General features: G+C 46.0%; 1 protein-coding gene across 1 annotated transcript in view; it reads right to left on the bottom strand.

Annotated features, from left to right (window-relative positions):
• Window positions 1–21460, bottom strand: part of EXOC4 (exocyst complex component 4) — a 392940-nt gene that overhangs the window by 223809 nt on the left and 147671 nt on the right. Inside the window, 2 exon segments of the mRNA XM_087968910.1 lie at window positions 11002–11090; window positions 18017–18162. Of these exon segments, the coding sequence (XP_087825036.1) occupies window positions 11002–11090; window positions 18017–18162 (235 nt within the window).

Raw genomic sequence — 21460 nt, 5'->3', positions numbered from 1 at the left:
AAGAGACCATTCCTACTGGGGGGAAAAAAAACCATTTTGTTCCCATTAGAATGCCAAATTTTGAAAATTTAGAAGACAGGTTGTGATTTGATTTGATTTTAACTGCCTCCTGGAAAATGTAAAAGACCTCTTGCACTCTAACAAGATCTTAGCTTCTTAGCTGAATGCTAAGAATCAAGACGGTGTTTGGCGTATCAAGCAGGACACTAATGAAGCAAAGGTGAATCTCTGAAGCTGGATGGAAAGCAGGAGCCTTCCCAGGGTAATTTATGCGGAGGGAGAAAAGACTTCTCGTGAATATTCATGCTCGGCCTTGTTATCTTTTCTTTCCCATCCTTAAGTTGGAGGAAGAAAGTGTGCAAAAGCAGAAGGACAAAATGTCTTCAAGGAGGAACCTCAAACAGTTGTTTGAGCGGTGAGAAAGGTGCCATATAAAATGAATGAATGAATACGTGAATTAGCGAGTGAGTGAGTGAGTGAGTGAATGAATAAATGAGTGAATGAATGAGCGAGTGAATAAATGAATGAGTGAATGAATAAATGAGTGAATGAATTAGTGCATGAATAAATGAATGAAAGTGAGTGTGTGAGTGAGTGAGTGAATGAATGAAGGAGTGAATGAGCGAGTGAATGAATGAGTGAGTGAATGAATGAGCGAGTGAATGATTGAGAGTGAATGAATGAGCGATGAATGATTGAGTGAATGAATGAATGAGTGAATGAGCGAGTGAATGAGTGAGTGAGTGAATGAATGAGTGAATGAGCGAGTGAATGAGTGAGTGAGTGAATGAGTGAATGAGCGAGTGAATGAATGAGTGAGTGAATGAATGAGCGAGTGAATGATTGAGTGAATGAATGAATGAGTGAATGAGCGAGTGAATGAGTGAGTGAGTGAATGAATGAGTGAATGAGCGAGTGAATGAGTGAGTGAATGAATGAATGAGTGAATGAGCGAGTGAATGAATGAATGAGTGAATGAGCGAGTGAATGAGTGAATGAATGAGCGAGTGAATGAGTAAGTGAATGAATGAATGAGTGAATGAGTGAGTGAATGAATAAATGAATACTTTAAACAGTTACATGTAGTCTTTGACTTACATGTAGACTTATGACAACTGAGCCAAAATTCCTGTTGCTAAGGGAACACCAAGTTGTTAAGTGAGTTTTGCCACATTTTTACGACTTTTCATGGTGGTCGCGGTGTCCCAAGGCCACGTGACACCCCTTTTGTGACCTTCGGACCAGCAAAGTCAACGGGGATACCCAGATTCACTTAAGGACCATGGGGCTAACTTATCAACCGCGGTGATTCGCTTAACCGTGGCCAAGAAACGTAAAAACGGGAGCAAAACCCGCTTCACCAATGTCTCGCTTAAACAACAGGAACGCTTGGGCTCCATTGTGGTCGTAAGACGAGGACTAGCTGTAGCTTTCAATGGGGAAAAAAAATTCTGCGCTGGCAAGAGATCCACCTTTTTAGTGTTTCTGGAAAAAAAAAATGCATCGTCGTTTTATCCAATTCCTGTTCATTGTCATGTTTTTATATTTCTGCTTTGACTGCATTGTAAGCCACCCAGAGTGGTTTGACAGTGACAGAGGCGGCATGTAAATTTAATCGATCAATCAATCAATCAATCCTTCGAATGGAAGCATGATAAACGGATGAAGTTTTATTCCTCCATCGCCATCCTTCTTTCCTTTATCCTTCTTTTTTCCTTCCTTCCTTTCTTTCCACCGTCCTTAATTTTCCCTTCCCTTCTCCTTTTCCTCCCTTCCTCTCTTCCTTCACGCATCTCCTGCCTGCCTGCCTGCCTGCCTCCTTCCCATTCTTTCTCCTCCCTCCCTTTCTTCCTCCTTCCTCCCTTTAGTCAGACAGAGTTCTCTTCCACCCTGCCCCAATATCTTCTTTTCTTTCTCCGTTCCCCCCCTGTCAAGTTATCTGGCCTCTGATAATCTCATTTCCTGAAAAAATCAAAATACTGGCAATTTCAGCTTCCCAGAGTGTTAATTGTGACCTTGCTCCATTGCTAATCAAAAAATTGGATGTTTTGCATGAAAATGCGGCTCTAATTAATTCTCAGTCATAAAGCGCCTCGGTTTTAATAACCCCGCCTTGATTGGGTAGTCTTTGAAGAGACAGGGGGCTGCTAAGCTCCTAAGCTAGAGGGGGGGGTGGAAACCATGTAAAGGAAATTATAAGAAGCCTCATAAGAAGGTCTGAGCAATAAGATTCACCTGACAGTCGAAGCCAAGGAGACACCTTCCCCGGATCAAATTTCAGATCAATCCCCCAAATTTGGCAAAGAAGGATGGCAGAGAGAGACTTGAGGACAGGCGCTGCCATTCTCTGAGTAGGAAAAGCTGTTTATTCTAAGAGGTTTTCTGAGGAAGATGTGTGTGGGGTCCTTGGTGTTCTCTGAGTTTACTTGTTTTCTTGCAGATGTTTCATGACCCAACTAGGTAACATCTTCAGTGCTAAAAAGGAGTGGGGTTTGCAGAGAAGAAGAGGAGGAGGAGGAGGAGGAGGAGGAGGAGGAGGAGGAGGAGGGAGGAGGAGGAGGAGGAGGAGGAGGAGGAGGAGGAGGAGGAGGAGGAGGAGGAGGAGGAGGAGGAGGAGGAGGAGGAGGAGGAGGAGGAGGAGGAGGAAAATTACAAGTATGGGGTCCTGGGTGCTTTCTGAGCTTGGTTGTTTTCTTGGGAGACCTTTCAGGACCCAGCTAGATAACATCATCAGAGCGAGAAGGAAATATAGTTGGAGGAGGAGGAGGAGGAGGAGGAGGAGGAGGAGGGAGGAGGAGGAGGAGGAGGAGGGAGGAGAGGAGGAGGAGGAGGAGGAGGAGGAGGGGAGGAGAGGAGGAGGAGGAGGAGGAGGGAGGAGGAGGAGGAGGAGGAGGAGAACGATGATTGTGGGGTCCTTGGTGCTCTCAGATTGGTTGCTTTCTTGCAGATGTTTCATGACCCAACTAGGTAACATCATCAGTACTAGAAGGCAGGAGGAGGAGGAGGAGGAGGAGGGAGGAGGAGGAGGAGGAGGAGGAGGAGGAGGAGGAGGAGGAGGAGGAGGAGGAGGAGGAGGAGGAGGAGGAGGGAGGAGGAGGAGGAGGAGAACTGTGGGGTCCTTGGTGCTCTCTGAGCTTGATTGTTTTCTTGATGTTTTATGGCCCAACTAGGTAGCATCATCAGGGCTAGAAGGCTTGTGCTAGAAGGTTTCTAAGCACTGATGATGTTACCTAGTTGGATCATGAAATGTCTCCAAGGAAACAACCAAGCTCAGAAAGCACCCAGGCCCCCAGACTCCTTCTCCTGTCCAAAAAGACCCCCTTTCCTACTCCTTTATACCACTGGTGACGTTACTTAGTCAGGTCATGAAAAGTCTGCAAGACAACCGCCAAACTCAGAGAGCACCAAGGACCCCACAGTCCTCCCCCTCCTCTTCGTCCTCCTCCTCTCCGCCAACCTCATTCCCTTACTAGCACTGCTGATGTTACCTAGCTGGGTCATGAAAGATCTGCTAGAAGACAATGCCAAGCAGCCCCACACTTCAACCCTGGCCTACAACTATTCTGTGGGAAGGTAATTTCCCTTTGAGAGATCCATCTGCAGAGATGGACATGTGGGCAATTCAGACCAGACAGCAGAGGTTTTAGATAAGTTTAAGTGAAGTCACCATGGATTGAAAGGATGGCTGTTTCTGGGACTCCAACATAAGGCCGAGAAGAGAAGGTTTAGCAAATTCCTAGGGACCAAATCTGAATAGCAGAGGAATCCGTTTTCATATTGTCTTCAAAAACTGCTTGTCCCAGAGACGAAACGTTAATGCAAGAGGCAAAAGAGAAGTACATTGTGCAACATTAACCATCAGGAACCACTGCCTTTAAAAAAAAAAAACAACCTCTAAATTAATCGAGATAATTAGCACTTCTTTACAAGCTGTCAGAAAAGACTAGACGCTGGAGAAATGCTGTAGGAGATGGTTTATTAAAAATGTCAGGGATTTCTTTCTAAATAAGTTGCTTGATATACTTTGTAAGCTTATCCCCAGACTCAGTTGCCAAAGGGATCTGAGAGGGCTATTCCGGTGGGAGAAAAACTACATAAATCTCTCGAGAAATGTGGACTAAAAAATATTGTCAAGGGGTATTTAACTAAAGATTCACAATCCCCTTAGGGCAAATTAGGTAGCTTCCTGGCAGGGAAGGAGGGATAGCCCTTCAAATGTCTCTCTGACAAGTTGATTGCCAAATCAATGATACAAAAAAAATATGCTGAGGATTTAGGAAAGAGTGCGGAGAAGAGCAACAAAAATGGATTAGGGGACTGGAGGCTAAAATATAGGAAGAACGGTTGCAGGAACTGGGTATGTTTAGAATAATGAGGGAAAGGCTCCTTCCTTCCTTCCTTCCTTCCTTCCTTCCCTTCCCTTCCCTTCCCTTCCCCTCTTTCCTTCCTTTCCGTTCCTTTCCCTTCCTCTCCTTTCTTGCTGCCTCTCTGCCTTCCTTCACTCCCTCTCCTTCCTTCCTTCACTCCCTCTCCTTCCTTCCTTCACTCCCTCTCCTTCCTTCCTTCACTCCCTCCTTCCTTCCTTCACTCCCTCTCCTTCCTTCCTTCCTTCCTTTCCTTTCCCTTCCTCTCCTTTCTTGCTGCCTGTCTGCCTTCCTTCACTCCCTCTCCTTCCTGCCTTCCCCTCCTTCTTCCTTCACTCCCTCCTTCCTTCCTGCCTTCCTTCCTTCCTTTCCTTTCCCTTCCTCTCCTTTCTTGCTGCTTGTCTGCCTTCCTTCACTCCCTCTCCTTCCTTCCTTCACTCCCTCCTTCCTTCCTTCACTCCCTTTCTTCCTTCACTCCCTCCTTTCTTCCTTCACTCCCTTTCTTCCTTCACTCCCTCTCTTTTCTTCCTTCCTTCCTTCGCTCCCTCTCCTTCCTTCCTTCCTTTCCTTTCCCTTCCTCTCCTTTCTTGCTGCCTGTCTGCCTTCCTTCACTCCCTCTCCTTCCTTCCTTCACTCCCTCCTTCCTTCACTCCCTTTCTTCCTTCACTCCCTCCTTTCTTCCTTCACTCCCTTTCTTCCTTCACTCCCTCTCTTTTCTTCCTTCCTTCCTTCGCTCCCTCTCCTTCCTTCCTTCCTTCCTTCCTTCCTTTCCTTTCCTTTCCTTTCCCTTCCTCTCCTTTCTTGCTGCCTCTCTGCCTTCCTTCACTCCCTCCTTCCTTCCTTCACTCCCTCCCTCCTTCCTTCCTTCACTCCCTCCTTCACTCCTTCACTCCCTCCTTTCTTCCTTCATTCCCTCTCCTTCCTTCCTTCCTTCCTTCCTTCGCTCCCTCTCCTTCCTTTCCTTCCTTCCTTCCTTTCCCTTCCTCTCCTTTCTTGCTGCCTCTCTGCCTTCCTTTACTCCCTCTCCTTCCTGCCTTCCCCTCCTTCCTTCGCTTTCTTTCCTTCTTTCTTTCCTTCCTTCCTTCCCTCCTTCCTGTCACATAGAAGGGGGGGTGTGTGTGTCAACTTATTCTCCAAAGCCCCTGAAGGCAGGACAAGAACCCTCCGAGGGAGAAGAAGAACCCACCTGGAAATAAAGGGGAATCTCCTGGGAGGGAGAATGATACAGGAATGGAACAGTTTCCCTCCTGGAGTGGCGGCTGCTCCATCGCTGGAGGCTTTCAAGACAAGACTGACCAAGCATTGGGTCAGGATGGGATAAGGCAGGAGGGTCCAACCTTGGCAAGTTGAAGACTCGTGGGCTTCAACTCCCGGAATTCCAAATAATTCTGGGATTTGAAGTCCACAGGCCTTATCCTTGTGGACACCCCTAGTATAAGGCCACCTGCCTTGGGCAGGGGGTTGGACTAGAAGACCTCCAAGGTCCCTACTGAACTTAGGATTCTATGATTTCACTTAGAACACCATTCAAAAGGACGATTTCCTTTCCCCAAGAATATTATCCTCCTCAAATTATGTCAATATACTTTTTTTCCTTTTTCCCTCCAGTGGAGGCAAATTATCAGCACAGGCTACATGAAGTGGAGAATCCCTATCATCAACGTTTTAATTAGTCAAATCCCTGACGAATGGGCTACCCCCAGCAGGGCCGCCCATATGCAAAAGTTGTGCCTTTAAAGGGGTCTGCTTCCAAGTTATGGCTGTTCGTTCAGAGGAGGTAAACCCTGAAGCAGCCTAGACTGAGAACAAGAAGGACGGATGACGTTACCTAGCAGGGTAAGGAAACGTCTCGCAAGCCCACAGTGAAGGTCAGAGGGCGGGGAGAACGCCACGATGACAACTCTGCCATCCCCTGGACCGTCCATCGGTCGAGGGAACTTGTGGCCCAGAATTAGAGAAACAGAGGAAAACCTTGAAGAACAACCAGGGAGGCACGATGGAGCTTTGAAGAAGCTGAGGAACAAGATGGACCCCCCCAAAAAAGGAGAATATTTGTAGCTCAGGGCTGAACTGGGCGTCCCTGGTGCTCTCTGAGGCTGGGTGGTTTTGTTGCAGACGTTTCGTGACCCAACTAGGGAGCATCCTCAGTGGTCCAAGGGAGTGGGGTTTGCAGAGTGGAGGAGGAGGAGGAGGAGGGAGGAGGAGGAGGAAGAGGAGGAGGGGGAGGAGGAAGAGGAGGAGGGGGAGGAGGAGGAAGAGGGGAGGAAGAGGAGGGGAGGGGAGGAGGAGGAGGAGGAGGAGGAGGAGGAGGAGGAGGAAGAGGAGGAGGAAGAGGAGGGGGAGGGGGAGGGGGGGGGAGGGGAGGAGGAGGAGGAGGAGGAGGAAGAGGAGGAGGAGGAGGGGAGGAGGAGGGGGAGGAGGAGGAGGGGAGGAGGGGGGAGGAGGAAGAGGAGGAGGAGGAGGAGGAGGAAGGGGAGGAAGGGGAGGAGGAGGAGGAGGAGGAGGGGGAGGAGGAGGAAAAGGAGGGGAGGGGAGGAGGAGGGGAGGAGGGGGAGGAGGGAGGAGGAGGAGGAAGAGGAGGGGGAGGGGAGGAGGAGGAGGAAGAGGAGGAGGAGGAAGAGGAGGGGAGGAGGGGGAGGAGGAGGAGGGGGAGGAGGGGGAAGAGGAGGAAGAGGAGGAGGAGGAGGAGGAAGAGGAGGAGGAGGAAGGGGAGAAGGAGGAGGAGGAGGAGAGAAAATGGCATGGCCACGATATCAAACAGCTAGATTACTGCAACAAGCTCTACATGGGGCTAGCCCTAGCAGTAGTAGAGAGAGCACCAAGGACCTCACAGTTCCCCTACTCCCTGCAGACCTGATTCCCTTCTAGCACTGATGATGGTACCTAGTTGGGTAATGAGACGTCTGCAAGAAAACAAAAAAGCTCAGGGAACACCAAGGACCCCACAGTCCTCCACCTTCCTCTCCTCCTCCTCCTCCGTTTCCTCCCTGCACCCCACACATCCTTCTAGCACCAATGATACCACCTAGCTGGGTAATGAAACGTCCGCAAGAATACATCCAAGCGGAGAGTCCGCCAAGGGCCTCACCACAAACCTCATTTGACGACTTCTTCAGCGGCCTCCAGATTTACCGGCCACCCCTAACAGGGGTCAGTGAAGATATAGATGAAGACTAGAACCTCATGAAGGAGCAGATTGTCATCTACTTTGTCAAACGCCTTGCTGGAATCCCGGTCCATTAAAATGGACGTGGACGAAATGAATAAAACGGGGGTGAAACTAAATACACGGTACGGGAGAAGCCGAGAAACCAAAATAAAATCGGTCATTTGGGCCTGACAAGGATAACACTGCCTGGGCCAGAGACGGGTTCCCGTTCAGCCTTGGCACGTTGACAAAGATGGAGGAGAACTCTTAAAGCCAACAGCTGCTCCGGCTTCTGAGATCAATAAGCAGACACTTTAAAATGTGGATTTGAGCACGGAATCAGGGAATAAATATGGATGATTTTATCTCTGTGTTTATGATGATGAACGGCAGGGCTGCTGCTGGGCCCTTTCATAGGCACATTTTGCAAGGGGCGGAGGGGGGGGGGAGTGGGTGTTTTCTCCGTATCTGAATCTCTGCGGCCGATTATTTCGGTTAATTTAAATTTACAGGCTACCTGACTCCCGGCAACTCTGGATGGTTTGATAAAATCCACTCTCGGGGTACAAAGCGTGTTTTGTACAGTTTTGCCACAGCTTCAAACACCCGCCAGCCACGCGCGACACACGGGGGAGAACTCTGAAGGAGAAGCAAATAAAGCTTGTTAAGTGATAAACATGGGGGTGTCTCTGTCTCCTCCTCTTTTACGTCCCCAAATATATAAGCCCCGTTTAGTAACATTTGACTGGTAGGTTCACCATAGTCCATAGGGGTGGGGGTGGGTTGAACCATTTAGGTCAGGGTGTCCAACCTTGGCAACTTAAGCTTGATTCAACTCCCAGAGTTCCTCAGCCAGCAAAGCTGGCTGAGGAACTCTGGGAGTTGAAGTCCACAAGTCTTAAAGTTGCCAAGGTTGGACACCCCTGATTTAGGTTCATAGTTAATTCCAGAATATGGAGAAGAAGCAACCAAAAATATCTGCGCTCCACCTTAAAACAAGCAAGACAATCAAAGTAGTTCTCTTCTCCCGAATTTTTGGTATATAGCTGGTTGGAAGGTAGACACGAAAAGAACAAAACAAAGTCAAATCAAAAGGTGTGATGGAAATTAGTAATATTACATGCAACTATGTTTGTAATATATAATTAGATAAAACTTTGTGTTATATGTTAAAGCAGGGGTCCCCAACCACCGGTCCCCAGACCGCTACTGGTCCGTGGATCATTTTTTACCAGGCCGCAAAGCTTGGGCGCCGCCATCTTGTTTCGACGGCATTTCCGGGTTTTCGGTTGGAAAGCGGCGTTTGGGTGCTCGCGCCTTAGTTTCGTCGAAGAGGGGGGGGGCGTCTTCGAATGAAGAGCCGTCCCGATGGCGGTGGAGTCTCGCGTTACTCAGGTACCGGTCCGTGGAAGAATAAATAATCGTGAAACCGGTCCCTGGTTCAAAAAAGGTTGGGGGCCACTGTGTTAAAGGAATAAGCGTGAATGATTTCTTCTACATCATTTGAGAGATGCCAGATTGAGTGAACGCTGTCTTGCTTACGTTGCGACGAGCGGAATGTTTGGTTTGATGATATTTGTATAAATTTGTTTAATGAAGTCTTTTTCTAAAAACAAAAAAACAAAAAAAATAGTCCTGTTTCCTACTTCTACTCATCCTTCCTGGACTATTAAGAGAACCGACCTCATTCCCCCTTCTAGCACTGATGATGTTATCTGGTTTGGTAATGAAAGGTCTGCAAGAAAACAATCCAGCTTAGAGGGCATCACGGATCTCCCAGTCTCCTCCTCCTCCTCATATATATTTTTTTCCTTCTCCTTTTCCTTCTCCTCTTTCTCCTTCTCCTCCACTCCACAAACCTCTCTTCCCTTCTAGCACTGATGATGATACCTAGTTTGGCAATGAAACATCTACAAGAATATCATCAAAATCAGAGGGAACCAAGGATCCCACCGTCTCCTCCTCCTCCTCATGATTCTCTTCCTCCTCCCCTTCTCCTTCTCCTCCCTTCCACAAAACCCCTCTCCCTTCTAGCACTGATGATGTTACCTAGTTTGGTCATGAAATATCTACGCTGTCAGGGTTCTGCAATGGCCCTAATTAAATCGTGAGCCTTCAAAGCCAAGCTTCAAAAGAATCCAAAATATTTATTAGGAGCAAGATGTCAGCATTATCCCAGTTGAAACCCACACATAATTCATGGTCACCTATGACCCTGTTTCCCTCCTCCCGGGTGTGTCATACATCAGATTCTCCAACAAAGCACATTCACAGGCTGGGTGTCATCAATCACACTCTCCAATGAAAGATTTTCAAAGGCAGGAGATCCGGTAGCCTAGGCTACAATCTTTGTAAGATAAGCGTGGAATGTACTTCTGGTTCCCCATCCCCCCACCTCCGCTTACGGCAACTCAGAAACAGGCACGCTTTATGAGTTGACATACAAGAATATCACCCAACTCAGAGGGCACCAAAGTTCCCACCATCTCCTCCTGCTTCCCTTCCTCCTCTTCCTTCTCCTTTTTCTCCTTCTTCTCCCCTCCACAAACCCCTCTCCCTCCTAGCACTGATGATGTTATCCAGTTGGGCCATGAAACGTCCACAAGAATACCACCAAGCTCAGGGGACACCAAGGATCCCCGCAGTTCAACCCTGAGCTACAGATGTTCCCTTCCATCAAAACCAGCGTCCTTACTTTGCCTTCAAAATTGGCACTTCCAAAGACTAGTCGTATCCATGAAACCCGTCCGGCTTCCGTGTTCGGTGCACCAAACACGGTTTTTGCTAGAAACGTCGACATATTAACCAGTGTTCCAAACTTGTCCTCCAGGTTTATTTTGGCTTTCTTTACCAACAACTGAATTCCGATCCTCTCGTGGGAGAGGGAGACATTTTTGATTGGCGCTGATTGATAATAACCTGTCCGACTGTGATATGTAAGTAGTATTCCTGTAAAAATATAGACAGCCTGGGTAACGCCATTTTTAGCCTTCAAGTAACCGAAGACATTTTTACTGGAATATTACTGGAATATTAAGTAAGACATTGTGTAAGAATGTCCTTTATATTTACAATAACAGGATTCTTTTTTGCACATTCTGGTTAAAGATAGCTGGCAGGTCAGACTGACCGTTGTCATGCTAAAATGAATAATGCTGACAATAGCAATAGCTGCCAAACAGGATGGAGATTATGCCAACAGGGATGGAGATTACTGCAAATGCGTAAACAGCTGGGATGGAAGTTATGGGGAAAAGACCCTTGCCCACCCAGAATTTAGCCAATAGGATGAAACGGTGGTAACAAGGCTGAGCTTCTGAAATTGTACATAACTGTCATATATTTCTATGGAAGATTTATCCTATCTCCTCCCCAAAAGGAGAAGGAGTCCAGGCCTTTGCAAACGCTTCAATAAACAGCTTTTAATATTATTCACGTGTCTCTTGCTGTTGTTGTCATGCCTAGAAAGGGATTAATTCTCACACCTACCTTGGAGCTCCCCACTCCGGCTATAAAGCTCCCTCCTCTGTTCCTGCAGGTAAGTGCTCATACTGATGGCATGGGAAGATGACTCAAACCTGCAATGAAACATGGCCCGTCATGGCACATCGCTTGCAAGCACGGAATGCTCTCTACAGCTGCCAGTTAAGAATAGAATAGAATAGAATAGAATAGAATAGAATAGAATAGAATAGAATAGAATAGAATAAAGAAAAGGAGTAGAGTAGAGTAGATAGAAGTAGAATAGAGAGAGTGAAGAATAGAATGTAATATAGAATAGAATGTAATATAGAAAAGAGTAGACTAGAAAGAATAGAATGTAATATAGAATAGAATAGAATAGAATAGAATAGAATAGAATAGAATAGAATAGAATAGAATGGAATGGAATGGAATGGAATGGAATGGAATGAATAGAATGAGAATAGAAGAGTAGGTAGAGATAGAAAGAATAGAATAGAATAGAATAGAATGTAATATAGAAAAGAGTAGAGTAGAAAGAATAGAATGTAATAGAATAGAATAGAATAGAATGAATAGATAGAATAGAATAGAATGAATAGAATAGAATAGAATAGAATAGAATAGAATGGAGGAGGAGGGAGAGGGGGGAGGAGTGGGGGGGGGGAGAGGATAGAATAGAATAGAATGTAATAGAATAGAATAGTAGAAAGAATAGAATGAGAATAGAATAGAATAGAATAGAATAGAATAATGAATGAAAAGGTAGAGTAGAAAGAATAGAATGTAATATAGAATACAATGTAATATGAAAGAGTAGACTAGAATAGAATGTAATATAGAATAGAATGAATAATATAGAAAGAGAATAGAATAAAGAAAGGTACAAAGAATAGAATGTAGAATAGAATAGAATAAAGTAGGAGTCAAGTAGAGTAGAAAGAACAGAATAGTACTGAACAGAAGAGAACAGGGGAGAGGGGAGGGGAGGGGAGGGGAGGGGAGGAGAGGAGGAGAGGAGAGGAGAGGAGAGGAGAGGAGAGGAGAGAAGAGAAGAGAAGAGAAGAGAAGAGAAGAGAAGAGAAGAGAAGAGAAGAGAAGAGAAGAGAAAAGAACTTTATTGTCACTTTAAATGTACACTAATTGGCATCCATTACAAATGAAATTTCACTGCACACAGCTCTCAGAGGATCACCACCTCCAATTTTACACTACACAAGCACGACAAGACAAATAAACAAATAAACACAACTTTGTGTATAATTTTCAATATACAATTTTCAGTTTTCAGTACAGTTGTAAATTCTGTCTCCATTACACATCGGTGTATCTGTCTGCCTGCCTGTCTACTTAGTCCTCGACTTATGACCACAATCGAACCCAACATTTCTACGGCTGAGACATTTGTTAAATGAACTTTGGCCCGTTTTATGACCTTTCAGGCCATGGCGGTTAAGTCAATCGCTGCAGTTGTTAAGTGAGTCACGCGGTGGTTAAGCGAATCTGGCTTCCCCATCCACTTTGCTTGTCAGAAGGTCGCAAAAAGGGATCACTTGACTCAGGACACTGTGACCGTTCTAAGTATGAGTCAGTGGCCAAGCATCCAAATTTTGATCACATGACTGGGGATGTGTGTTGTGGTTTGCCAACAGCCTGCATAGACGGCAGCAGAATCGGACAGTGGGGAAGAATGGGGACCAGTCCAGGAGTCTGGAGAGGACTCGGACGAGGGTCCTGCGTCCGATGTAGAGATGGGGCCGGGACCATCTGGGAGTTGTGTGCTGACTCCGGAGCCTCCGGAGCCTGGCAGCAGCGAGGCAGAGGAGCAAGGGGAGCCTGTTCCCAGTGCGCGTGTGCACAGAACTGCCAGCAGGCAAGAACAGCTGAGAAAAGGGGTGATTCAGGAGTAAGGCTGGGAGTGATTGCCCCTCCCATAAGGTATAAAGGACAGGCAAAGGTAGAGAAACCTTTGCAGGAAGCAAAGTCGTTCGCTCGGTTCGGATTAATCCTTGAAGCTCTGTGTGGACTTTGTACTTTGGTTGGTTTTTTACAGTTCATTTGGCACTCTAGCTGTTGGCAGCCATTCAAAGAAGAGAAAGGTGGGTGCTTATCTTGAGAGGCTATTTGGGACTCATTATGGGCTGGGATTGAACATAATTCCCAGCATTGAAATAAAACAAGAGTTGTTTGGACTAAGCATGTGCTTAATTATGGTCTCCGGAAGCCTGGGTCAGAACAGGATGCTGCAATGGTCATAAGTGTGAAAAAAAAACGGTCCCAAGTCCCTTTTCCAGTGCCATTATAACTCTGAACAGTCACTAAACAAATTGTCGTAAGTCGAGGACTACTTGTAATGGTTTTCTTAGCAAAGCCAATTCAGAGACTTCCCACATTGCTTTCGCGGCAAGAGAAAGCCAAGGCTTATCTGCAACTTTCTAGATCAGGGGTGTCCAACCTTGATAACGTTAAGCCTGGAGGACTTCAACTCCCAGAATTCCCCAGCCAGCAAAGCTGGCTGGGGAATTCTGGGAGTTGAAGTCCTCCAGGCTTAACGTTATCAAGGTTGGACACCCCTGTTCTAGATTGTTCTCCCAACTCAAACAAAGCCTCTTTGTGCAGATACACAAAACTGTTTCTGTTCTTTTGGGAGGGGGTGTGTTATTAAACAACCTGTTGTGTTTTTTGCAATCTGCTTTTGCCATCGGTTCTTGGCATATTTTATCCAGGCTCTGTTTTACTGGTATTGTCCTGGAGCGTGTTGAGATTTTTTATTGACGCCGGGCTGTATTTTTATGGAGTTCTTCTGTTCTACATAACGGCATCAATCCTAGCTGTCGGGCATTTAGTAAATTTCAACAGATGTGTCGGTTTGGGCTTTTCCGTACCATAATGTTTCCAAAAAAAAAATTAATTAAGCGGCAACCTCATTGGCAGGAAGAGAGAGAAAAAAGGTAAGCCGGGAGAAGAATTAAAAAGTCAGATTTCAATTCAAATCTGAACAACGAAGGGAACTGGATATGTCTACTTGAATGAAGAGAAAGCTTAAGGGAGACAGGATAGCATCCTGTCACAAGGAAGAGGGGGGGTCAACTTACTCTCCAAGGCACCAGAGGGAAGAACAAGAGACAAGGGGTGGAAACTCATCAAGGAGAGAAGCAACTTGGAATTAAGGAGAAGCTTCCTAAAAGTGAGAACAATTAATCAGTGGAACAACTTGCCACCAGAAGTTGTGGGTCCATCATCACTGGACGTTTCCAAGAAGAGATTGGACAACCATTTGCCTGGAATGGTTAAGGGTTTCCTCCTTCAGCAGGGGGTTGGACTAGAAGACCTCCAAGGTCCCTTCCAATTCTGTTATTCTGCTAATAATAAGTCAGCTCTCGTAGATGCTTGAGTCGGTCTCCTTGCCCACTGCAAAAGTGGAATTGGATGACCCAAGCGTTGCAGGGATTGAGTATGTCTACTTCAATTGAAAGAAGGACCAGGGGAGACATGATCAAAGTCTTCCAATATTTGGGGGGCTGCCCCAGAGAGGAGGAAGGGGACAAGCTATTTTCCAAAGCACCTGAAGGCCAGACAAGGAATAATGGATGGAAACTGAACAATGAGAGATTCAACCTGGAAATAAGGAGAAACTTTCTGACAGTAAGAACAATCAATCCATGGAACAGAAGTTGCCTTCAGAAGTTGTGGGAGCTTCATCGCTGGAGGCTTTCAAGAAGAGATTGGACTGCCATCTGTCAGAAATGGTGTAGGGTCTCCTGCTTGGGTGGGGGGGTTGGACTAGATGACCTACAAGGTCCCTTTCAAACTCTGATTATCTGTTAATCTGCTGTTATAACGAAATCTATGCTGGATCTTAGCCAAAGGACTTTATCCAAGTCTCCGCCTTGACTTCTTGTCTTTCCAATAGTGTCCCAAAGATGCTTTTTCTCAAGAGGCAACTGGACTTTCTGGTTTTTATTGGAAGACGTTTCGCTTCTCGTCCAAGAAGCTTCTTCAGCTCTGACTGCATGGTGGGGAAATGAAAGGATGGATATTCTTTGCAGACAGCTGGTCATTTGCATCCTTTTAGAGGGTCGTTGAGGCCACTTGGAGGTTTATCTGTGTCCTCAGGGTCACAGGAGAAGCTTCCTAAAAGTGAGAACAATTAATCAGTGGAACAACTTGCCTCCAGAAGTTGTGGGTCCATCATCACTGGACGTTTCCAAGAAGAGATTGGACAACCATTTGCCTGGAATGGTTAAGGGTTTCCTGCTTGAGCGGGGGGTTGGACTAGAAGACCTCCAAGGTCCCTTCCAATTCTGTTATTCTGCTAATAATAAGCCAGCTCTCATAGATGCTTGAGTCGGTCTCCTTGCCCCCTGCAAAAGTGGAATTGGATGACCCAAGAGTTGCAGGGATTGAGTATGTCTACTTCAGTTGAAAGAAGGACCAGGGGAGACATGATCAAAGTCTTCCAATATTTGAGGGGCTGTCCCAGAGAAGAAGGGGTCCACCTATTCTCTAAAGCCCCTGAAGGCAGGACAAGAAGCAAAGGATGGAAACTCATCCAGGAGAGAAGCAACCTAGAACTCAGGAGGAATTTCCTGACAGTGAGAACAATTCACCTGTGGAACACCTATGGAGGTTCTCCGTCATCCAGGTCGTGGGTTGTCCCAAAGGTGCTTTGTTGAAGCAGCAACTGGGCTTTCTGGTTTTTCTTGGAAGACGTTTCGCTTCTCCTCCAAGAAGCTTCTTCAGCTCTGACTGGATGGTGGGGAAGGGAAGGATTTATACTCTTTGCAGACAGCAAAGTCATTTGCATCCTTTTTAGAGAGTTGTTGAGGCCACCTGGAGGTTTATCTGTGTCCTCAGGGTCTCCCAAGTGTGGTGCAAATGGATGTGGAGCCTTCTTGGAACTGCTGAAAGGACTGTGTTGTAAACAGGAGACAGACAGGTGGTGTCACCTAGCAACTGGTTCCTTTTTATGACGGTCGCAGTGTCCCTGGGGCGCGTGATCCCCTTTTGCGACCTTCTGACAAGCAAACTCCACAGGGAAGCCAGATTCGCTTAACAAACACACTTAACAACCTAACTTAACAACTGCAGGGATTCGCTTAACAGACGTGACAAGAAAAGCCATAAAATGGGGCCAAGCTTACTTAACCACCGTCTCGCTTAGCAACAAAAAATCGGGGGCTCAATTCGGGTTCATAAGTCAAGGATTAGCTGTAGAGCAAATGTACCTGTGGAGTGACTCTCAAAAAAAAAACAGAACGAAGCATTGGAAGACTTCAGAACTAAGTTCAGAGGTGGTATTCAGCCGGTTCCAATGGTGGTATTCGACCAGGTTGGCCCGGTTCTGCTGAGGCAGTGGCGGCGATGAAACCGATGCTCTGTGTTTGGCCCATCGGGGCTCCCATACGAACTTTTATGTCTGGCTTTTGAAGCGCAGCTGCTTTGCGCGCAGCACAGCAATCGCCGCACAGCAGCGGCTAAAGCAGGGTGTCCAACCTTGGCAACTTTAAGACTTGTGGACTTCAACTCCCAGAATTCCTCAGCCAGCTTTGCTGGCTGAGGAATTCTGGGAGTTGAAGTCCACAAGTCTTAAAGTTGCCAAGGTTGGACACCCCTGGGCTAAAGCATCAGGGAGAGTGCAGGATTGCAGGAGGTGACTCAAAACGCCTCTGTCCCTATGCAAAGTGCATGTTTGGCGCGCGTGCGCGCGCAAAGTTGCGCGCCTGCGCACGCAAAGCGCACTCACCAAGCCACGCCCACCGAACCGGTGGTTAAAAATATTTGAAACATACCACTGGCTGATTCGGACTGGTTCTAACGTACCGGTAGCAGAAATTTTGACTAGTTCGCAGAACCGGCAAAAAAACGGTTGGCCCGCCCCCGCCCCCGCCGTTACCTCTCCTATATTCCCTTGTTTTTAGCTCAGCTTATTCACACGGCAAAGCGGATTGCCACGCCTCAGCTGAGATAAAAACAGCTCAGCTCACACTCACCGACGTTGGGACAGAGGTTGGTTTTTGAGCCCTGCGCGGCGGGGGCATAGGACCAGTGGTGGGATTCAATTTTTTTACTACCGGTTTGTACTACAGGTGGGCGTGGCTTGGTGGGCGTGGTGTGGCTTGGTGGGCGTGGCCAGGGAAGGTTACTGCAAAATCCCTCATTTTCTCCCCACCTCACTAACCTACTTTCCAGCTCCGTTCTCCTGTGCAGGGCAACCAAAGACCCAGCCGATCAGCTGGGATTCAATGGGAGGCAGAGAACAGAATGGGGTGAGGCAAGCCAGAGGTGGCATTTGCGGTTCTCCAAACTACTCAAAATTTCCACTAAATATCCAGTTCTCTGAACTACTCAAAATATCCGCTACCGGTTCTCTGAACTACTCAAAATTTCCGCTACTGGTTCTCGAACTACTCAAAATATCCGCTACCGGTTCTCCGAACTACTCAAAATATCCGCTACTGGTTCTCCGAACTACTCAAAATATCCGCTACCGGTTCTCTGAACTACTCAAAATATCCGCTACCAGTTCTCCGAACTACTCAAAATTTCCGCTACGCTACTCAAAATTCGCACGTTCTCCGAACTACTCAAAATATCCGCTACTGGTTCTCCGAACTACTCAAAATATCCGCTACCGGTTCTCCGAACTACTCAAAATATCCGCTACCGGTTCTCCGAACTACTCAAAATATCCGCTACCGGTTCTCCGAACTACTCAAAATTTCCGCTACCGGTTCTCTGAACTACTCAAAATATCCGCTACCAGTTCTCCGAACTACTCAAAATATCCGCTACCGGTTCTCCGAACTACTCAAAATATCCGCTACCGGTTCTCCGAACTACTCAAAATATCCGCTACCGGTTCTCCGAACTACTCAAAATATCCGCTACCGGTTCTCCAGAACTGGTCAGAACCTGCTGAATACCACCTCTGCATAGGATTGCTCATAGAACCAGTAAGAAAATATTTGGAAACCCACCACTGACTATTTTCCACACAAAACACAACTTGGGGGTTAAGAAAAGACAGAGCTGCACATACTTGAACAAAGAGGTCTTGGGCCTTTGAGGTTTCTTTTTTGCAAAAAATGCCGCAAACTCCCTCCCGGAGCTGGCATAGCTCAGCTGAGCTGAAGGCTCTGAAGGGGCTCGTGTGTTTTTCATGTCCAGGTATTCTGTCAGCAGCATCTGGCAGAAGAAAAAAGAGGAAAAAATGAGAGTTTTATCCCAATGAAATCCCCGAAAGACTTTATCAATAAATCACAGTTTAACTGAACAGGAATGTGGGAAGAAGGAGGAGGAGGGGAAGCAGGAGGAGAGCAGGAGGAAGGGGAAGGAGAGGGAGGGGAAGAAGAAGAAGAAGAGGAAGAAGGAGGAGAAGGAGGAGGAGGAGGAGGAGGAGGAGGAGGAGGAGGAGGAGGAGGAGGAAGAAGAAGAAGAAGAAGAAGAAGAAGAAGAAGAAGAAGGAGGAGGAGGAGGAGGAGGAGGAGGAGGAGGAGGAGGAGGAGGAGGAGGAGGAGGAGGAGGAGGAGGAGGAGGAGGAAGAAGAAGAAGAAGAAGAAGAGGAGAGGAGAGGAGAGGAAGAAGAAGAAGAAGAAGAAGAAGAAGAAGAAGAAGAAGAAGAAGAAGAAGAAGAAAGAAGAAGAAGAAGAAGAAGAAGAAGAAGAAGAAGAAGAAGAAGAAGAAGAAGAAGAAGAAGAATTGTTGTTGTTTGTGATTAAGGCACATTAAGGCACTGACAACACCTCAGTCTCCTAAGAATCTGGAGGAATTAATGCTAATTATATTTCACCCAGCAAGGAAACCGCCTAACCTAATAGAACAGGCCTGACAGTAGCAAGTGGAACAGAATAGCAAAGTGCAACTCTTATTTAAACAAATTAACAGGAAACAAGCAGGCCAAAAGAATTAAGCTGCTCATCAGACAAAACTGAAAATATCGCTTGTTGTTGTTTTTGTTTATAAAAAGCAACGCAATTAAATAGCAATAACCTGCTTTGTATCCATAAATATCTCAGATTTATTCGCGGCCAAGAGGTTGCTATTTTTATTCTTCTTCATCTAAGGCAAAAGAAATATGTTTGCGGTTTGCTTTGCTCTGCGTCTTACCTATTTGCTGTACCACTCCCGAAAAGAATGTGCCACCAAAAGTTTACACAAAGTCTACATCGGACATCGCAAGTTGGGAGGAATTAAATCCTAAAGGGGCTTTTTCAAGAAGCAACTGCGTTTCCTGGTTTTATTTTGTTTTTTCTTTGAAGACATTTCCCTTCTCATCCAAGGAGCTATCTATCTGTGTTATCTATCTAAAGAACCTATAATTCAATGTTACAGGATATCTGAATCAGAACAGATTCTTAGTAACCTGAATTGAAATTATTATAGTTTATAGATCTCCCCTGTGAGTTTTAGCATGCTGGCCCTATTTCTTGATAATCCTACTCATTTTAAGAGCTCAATACATTTTTTTTTTTAGTCTTGTAAAGCAATGTCATATATTCAGCCATTCACGGCGACCTCATGATATAGAGAAACTAACACTAAACACGTTGTATTTTTCAACCCCTTGTTTATTCATCGAATATTTTTCATCATTTCTTATTTCCCTTTTTACGGTTGTTTATTAAATTCAAAAGGGATTGGGAGGCAGGAAGGCTGTAAATAAAATCCAGGTTCAGGAGACCAAAGGACCCAAAGAGAACATCAAGCAAAACTATATATACATGATGCTTCAGCAGAGACCCATCGCAAGCTAAGATCCTTCACGGTGTACATACAATCTAGAAATATTTACACTTTCTAAGTCTGCCCTGTTTGCTCCAAGAAGTGGCTGCCCAGGTAATCCTCACAATCACAATGCAGCCCAACATTTTTCATACTTACAACTGTTGCAGCATCCCCCCCAAATAAAACTAACACATCCTTGGTTGTATAAACACAGGGGTAGAATCAAAACCCCATGATGTATTACTACCGCTTTATAAAGCCTTAGTAAGGCCACACCTGGAATACAGCATCCAGTTTTGGTCGCCCCATTAAAAAAAAGAGGTTGAGACTTTGGAAAAGGTGCAGAGAAGAGCAACTAAGATAATGAAAGGCCCGGAGACTAAAACATAGGAAGAAGAAGGGTTGCGGGTGTTAAGCCTGGATTCCCCAACGGGTGTTAAGGAAAACAAACTAAACAGAACGTGCAGCGAAGTCAGATAGGAAGACAGGTAAATGTGTGAGATAAGTTTTTTAGTTAACACGCAGTAAAAATACAGACACGCTTGTGCTATCAAAAATATTGTTTATTCCATTTAAGAATTAGAGCATAGTCAAATAAACGGTCCATTAGTCATATATCAATTTCAGTCAAGTCTTGTCGGGGATATTCTATTTGCAAAGTCCGTGTTGAATAGCCAATGTCAGTTCACTTACAATAAATCAGTCCAATCTTTATCTTCTCTCTGTTGAGAAATATCAACACTCCTTTTTCTCTCCCTGTTCCAGCAAGAACGCAGTCATCAATCCATCCAGTAATTAGGGATCTTCAAGCCAGAGAGAGCGAGCTGCAATTGCCTCGCTTCTTATATAGTGCTTTTACAACCACACCCTTAATTACATTCTTGCTGTTAAAGTTACACACACTTTAACTAACAAACCATGATACCTTATTTATTATTTTTACCCAAAACAGTTAGGGTAAACAATGTTATCCCTAACAGCGGGAATTAAGTATGGCCAGTCTAAAGAAAGGAAGGACGAGGGGGCATCTGAGAGCAGTCTTCCATTATTTGAGGGGATGCCACAAAGAAGAGGGGCGTCAACCTATTTTCCAAAGCACCCGACGGCAGGACAAGAAACGGTGGATGAAACTCATCAAGGAGAGAAGCAACCTGGAATTAAGGAGAGACTTCCTAACAGTGAGGACAATTAACCAGTGGAACAGCTGGCCACCAGAGGGTGCTTTGTGGGTGCTTCATCCCTGGAGGCTTTCAAGAAGAGCCTGAACAGCCACTTATCTAAAATAGTATTGCAACTTCGAATGGTCACTAAATGAACTGTTGGAAGTCAAGGACTACCTGTATATCTGGCCTTCAGGTGAGGACAGGGTGGGATGCTGTAATGTTTGGACTGGTTTACCGTTGGTAAAATATTTTTCCCCCCTCTTCCTACATAATAATAGAGTAAAAGGGATGGAAGGGACCTTGGGGGTCTTCAGGCAGTGGTGGGATTCAATTTTTTTAAACTACCGGTTCTGTGGGCGTGGCTTGGTGGGCGTGGCAGGGGAAGGATATCCTGCAAAATCCCCCTTCTCTCCCCACCCCACCAACCTGCTTTCCAGCTCAGTTCTCCTCTGTAGGCCAACCAAAGAAGACCCAGCCGATCAGCTGGGACTCGACGGGAGGCAGAGAAGAGATGGGGTTGGCGGGGCCAGTCAGAGATGATATTTGCCGGTTCTCCGAACGACTCAAAATTTCCGCTACCGGTTCTCGAGAACCGG

The sequence above is a fragment of the Notechis scutatus genome, chromosome 6 (genome assembly GCF_049901735.1).
Source record: "Notechis scutatus isolate UNSWTSFEM ecotype Mainland chromosome 6, rNotScu1.2, whole genome shotgun sequence".
NCBI lineage: Eukaryota > Metazoa > Chordata > Lepidosauria > Squamata > Elapidae > Notechis > Notechis scutatus.
The sequence above is the reverse complement of the archived record's forward strand: the minus strand, read 5'-3'. Positions and strand labels throughout refer to the sequence as shown.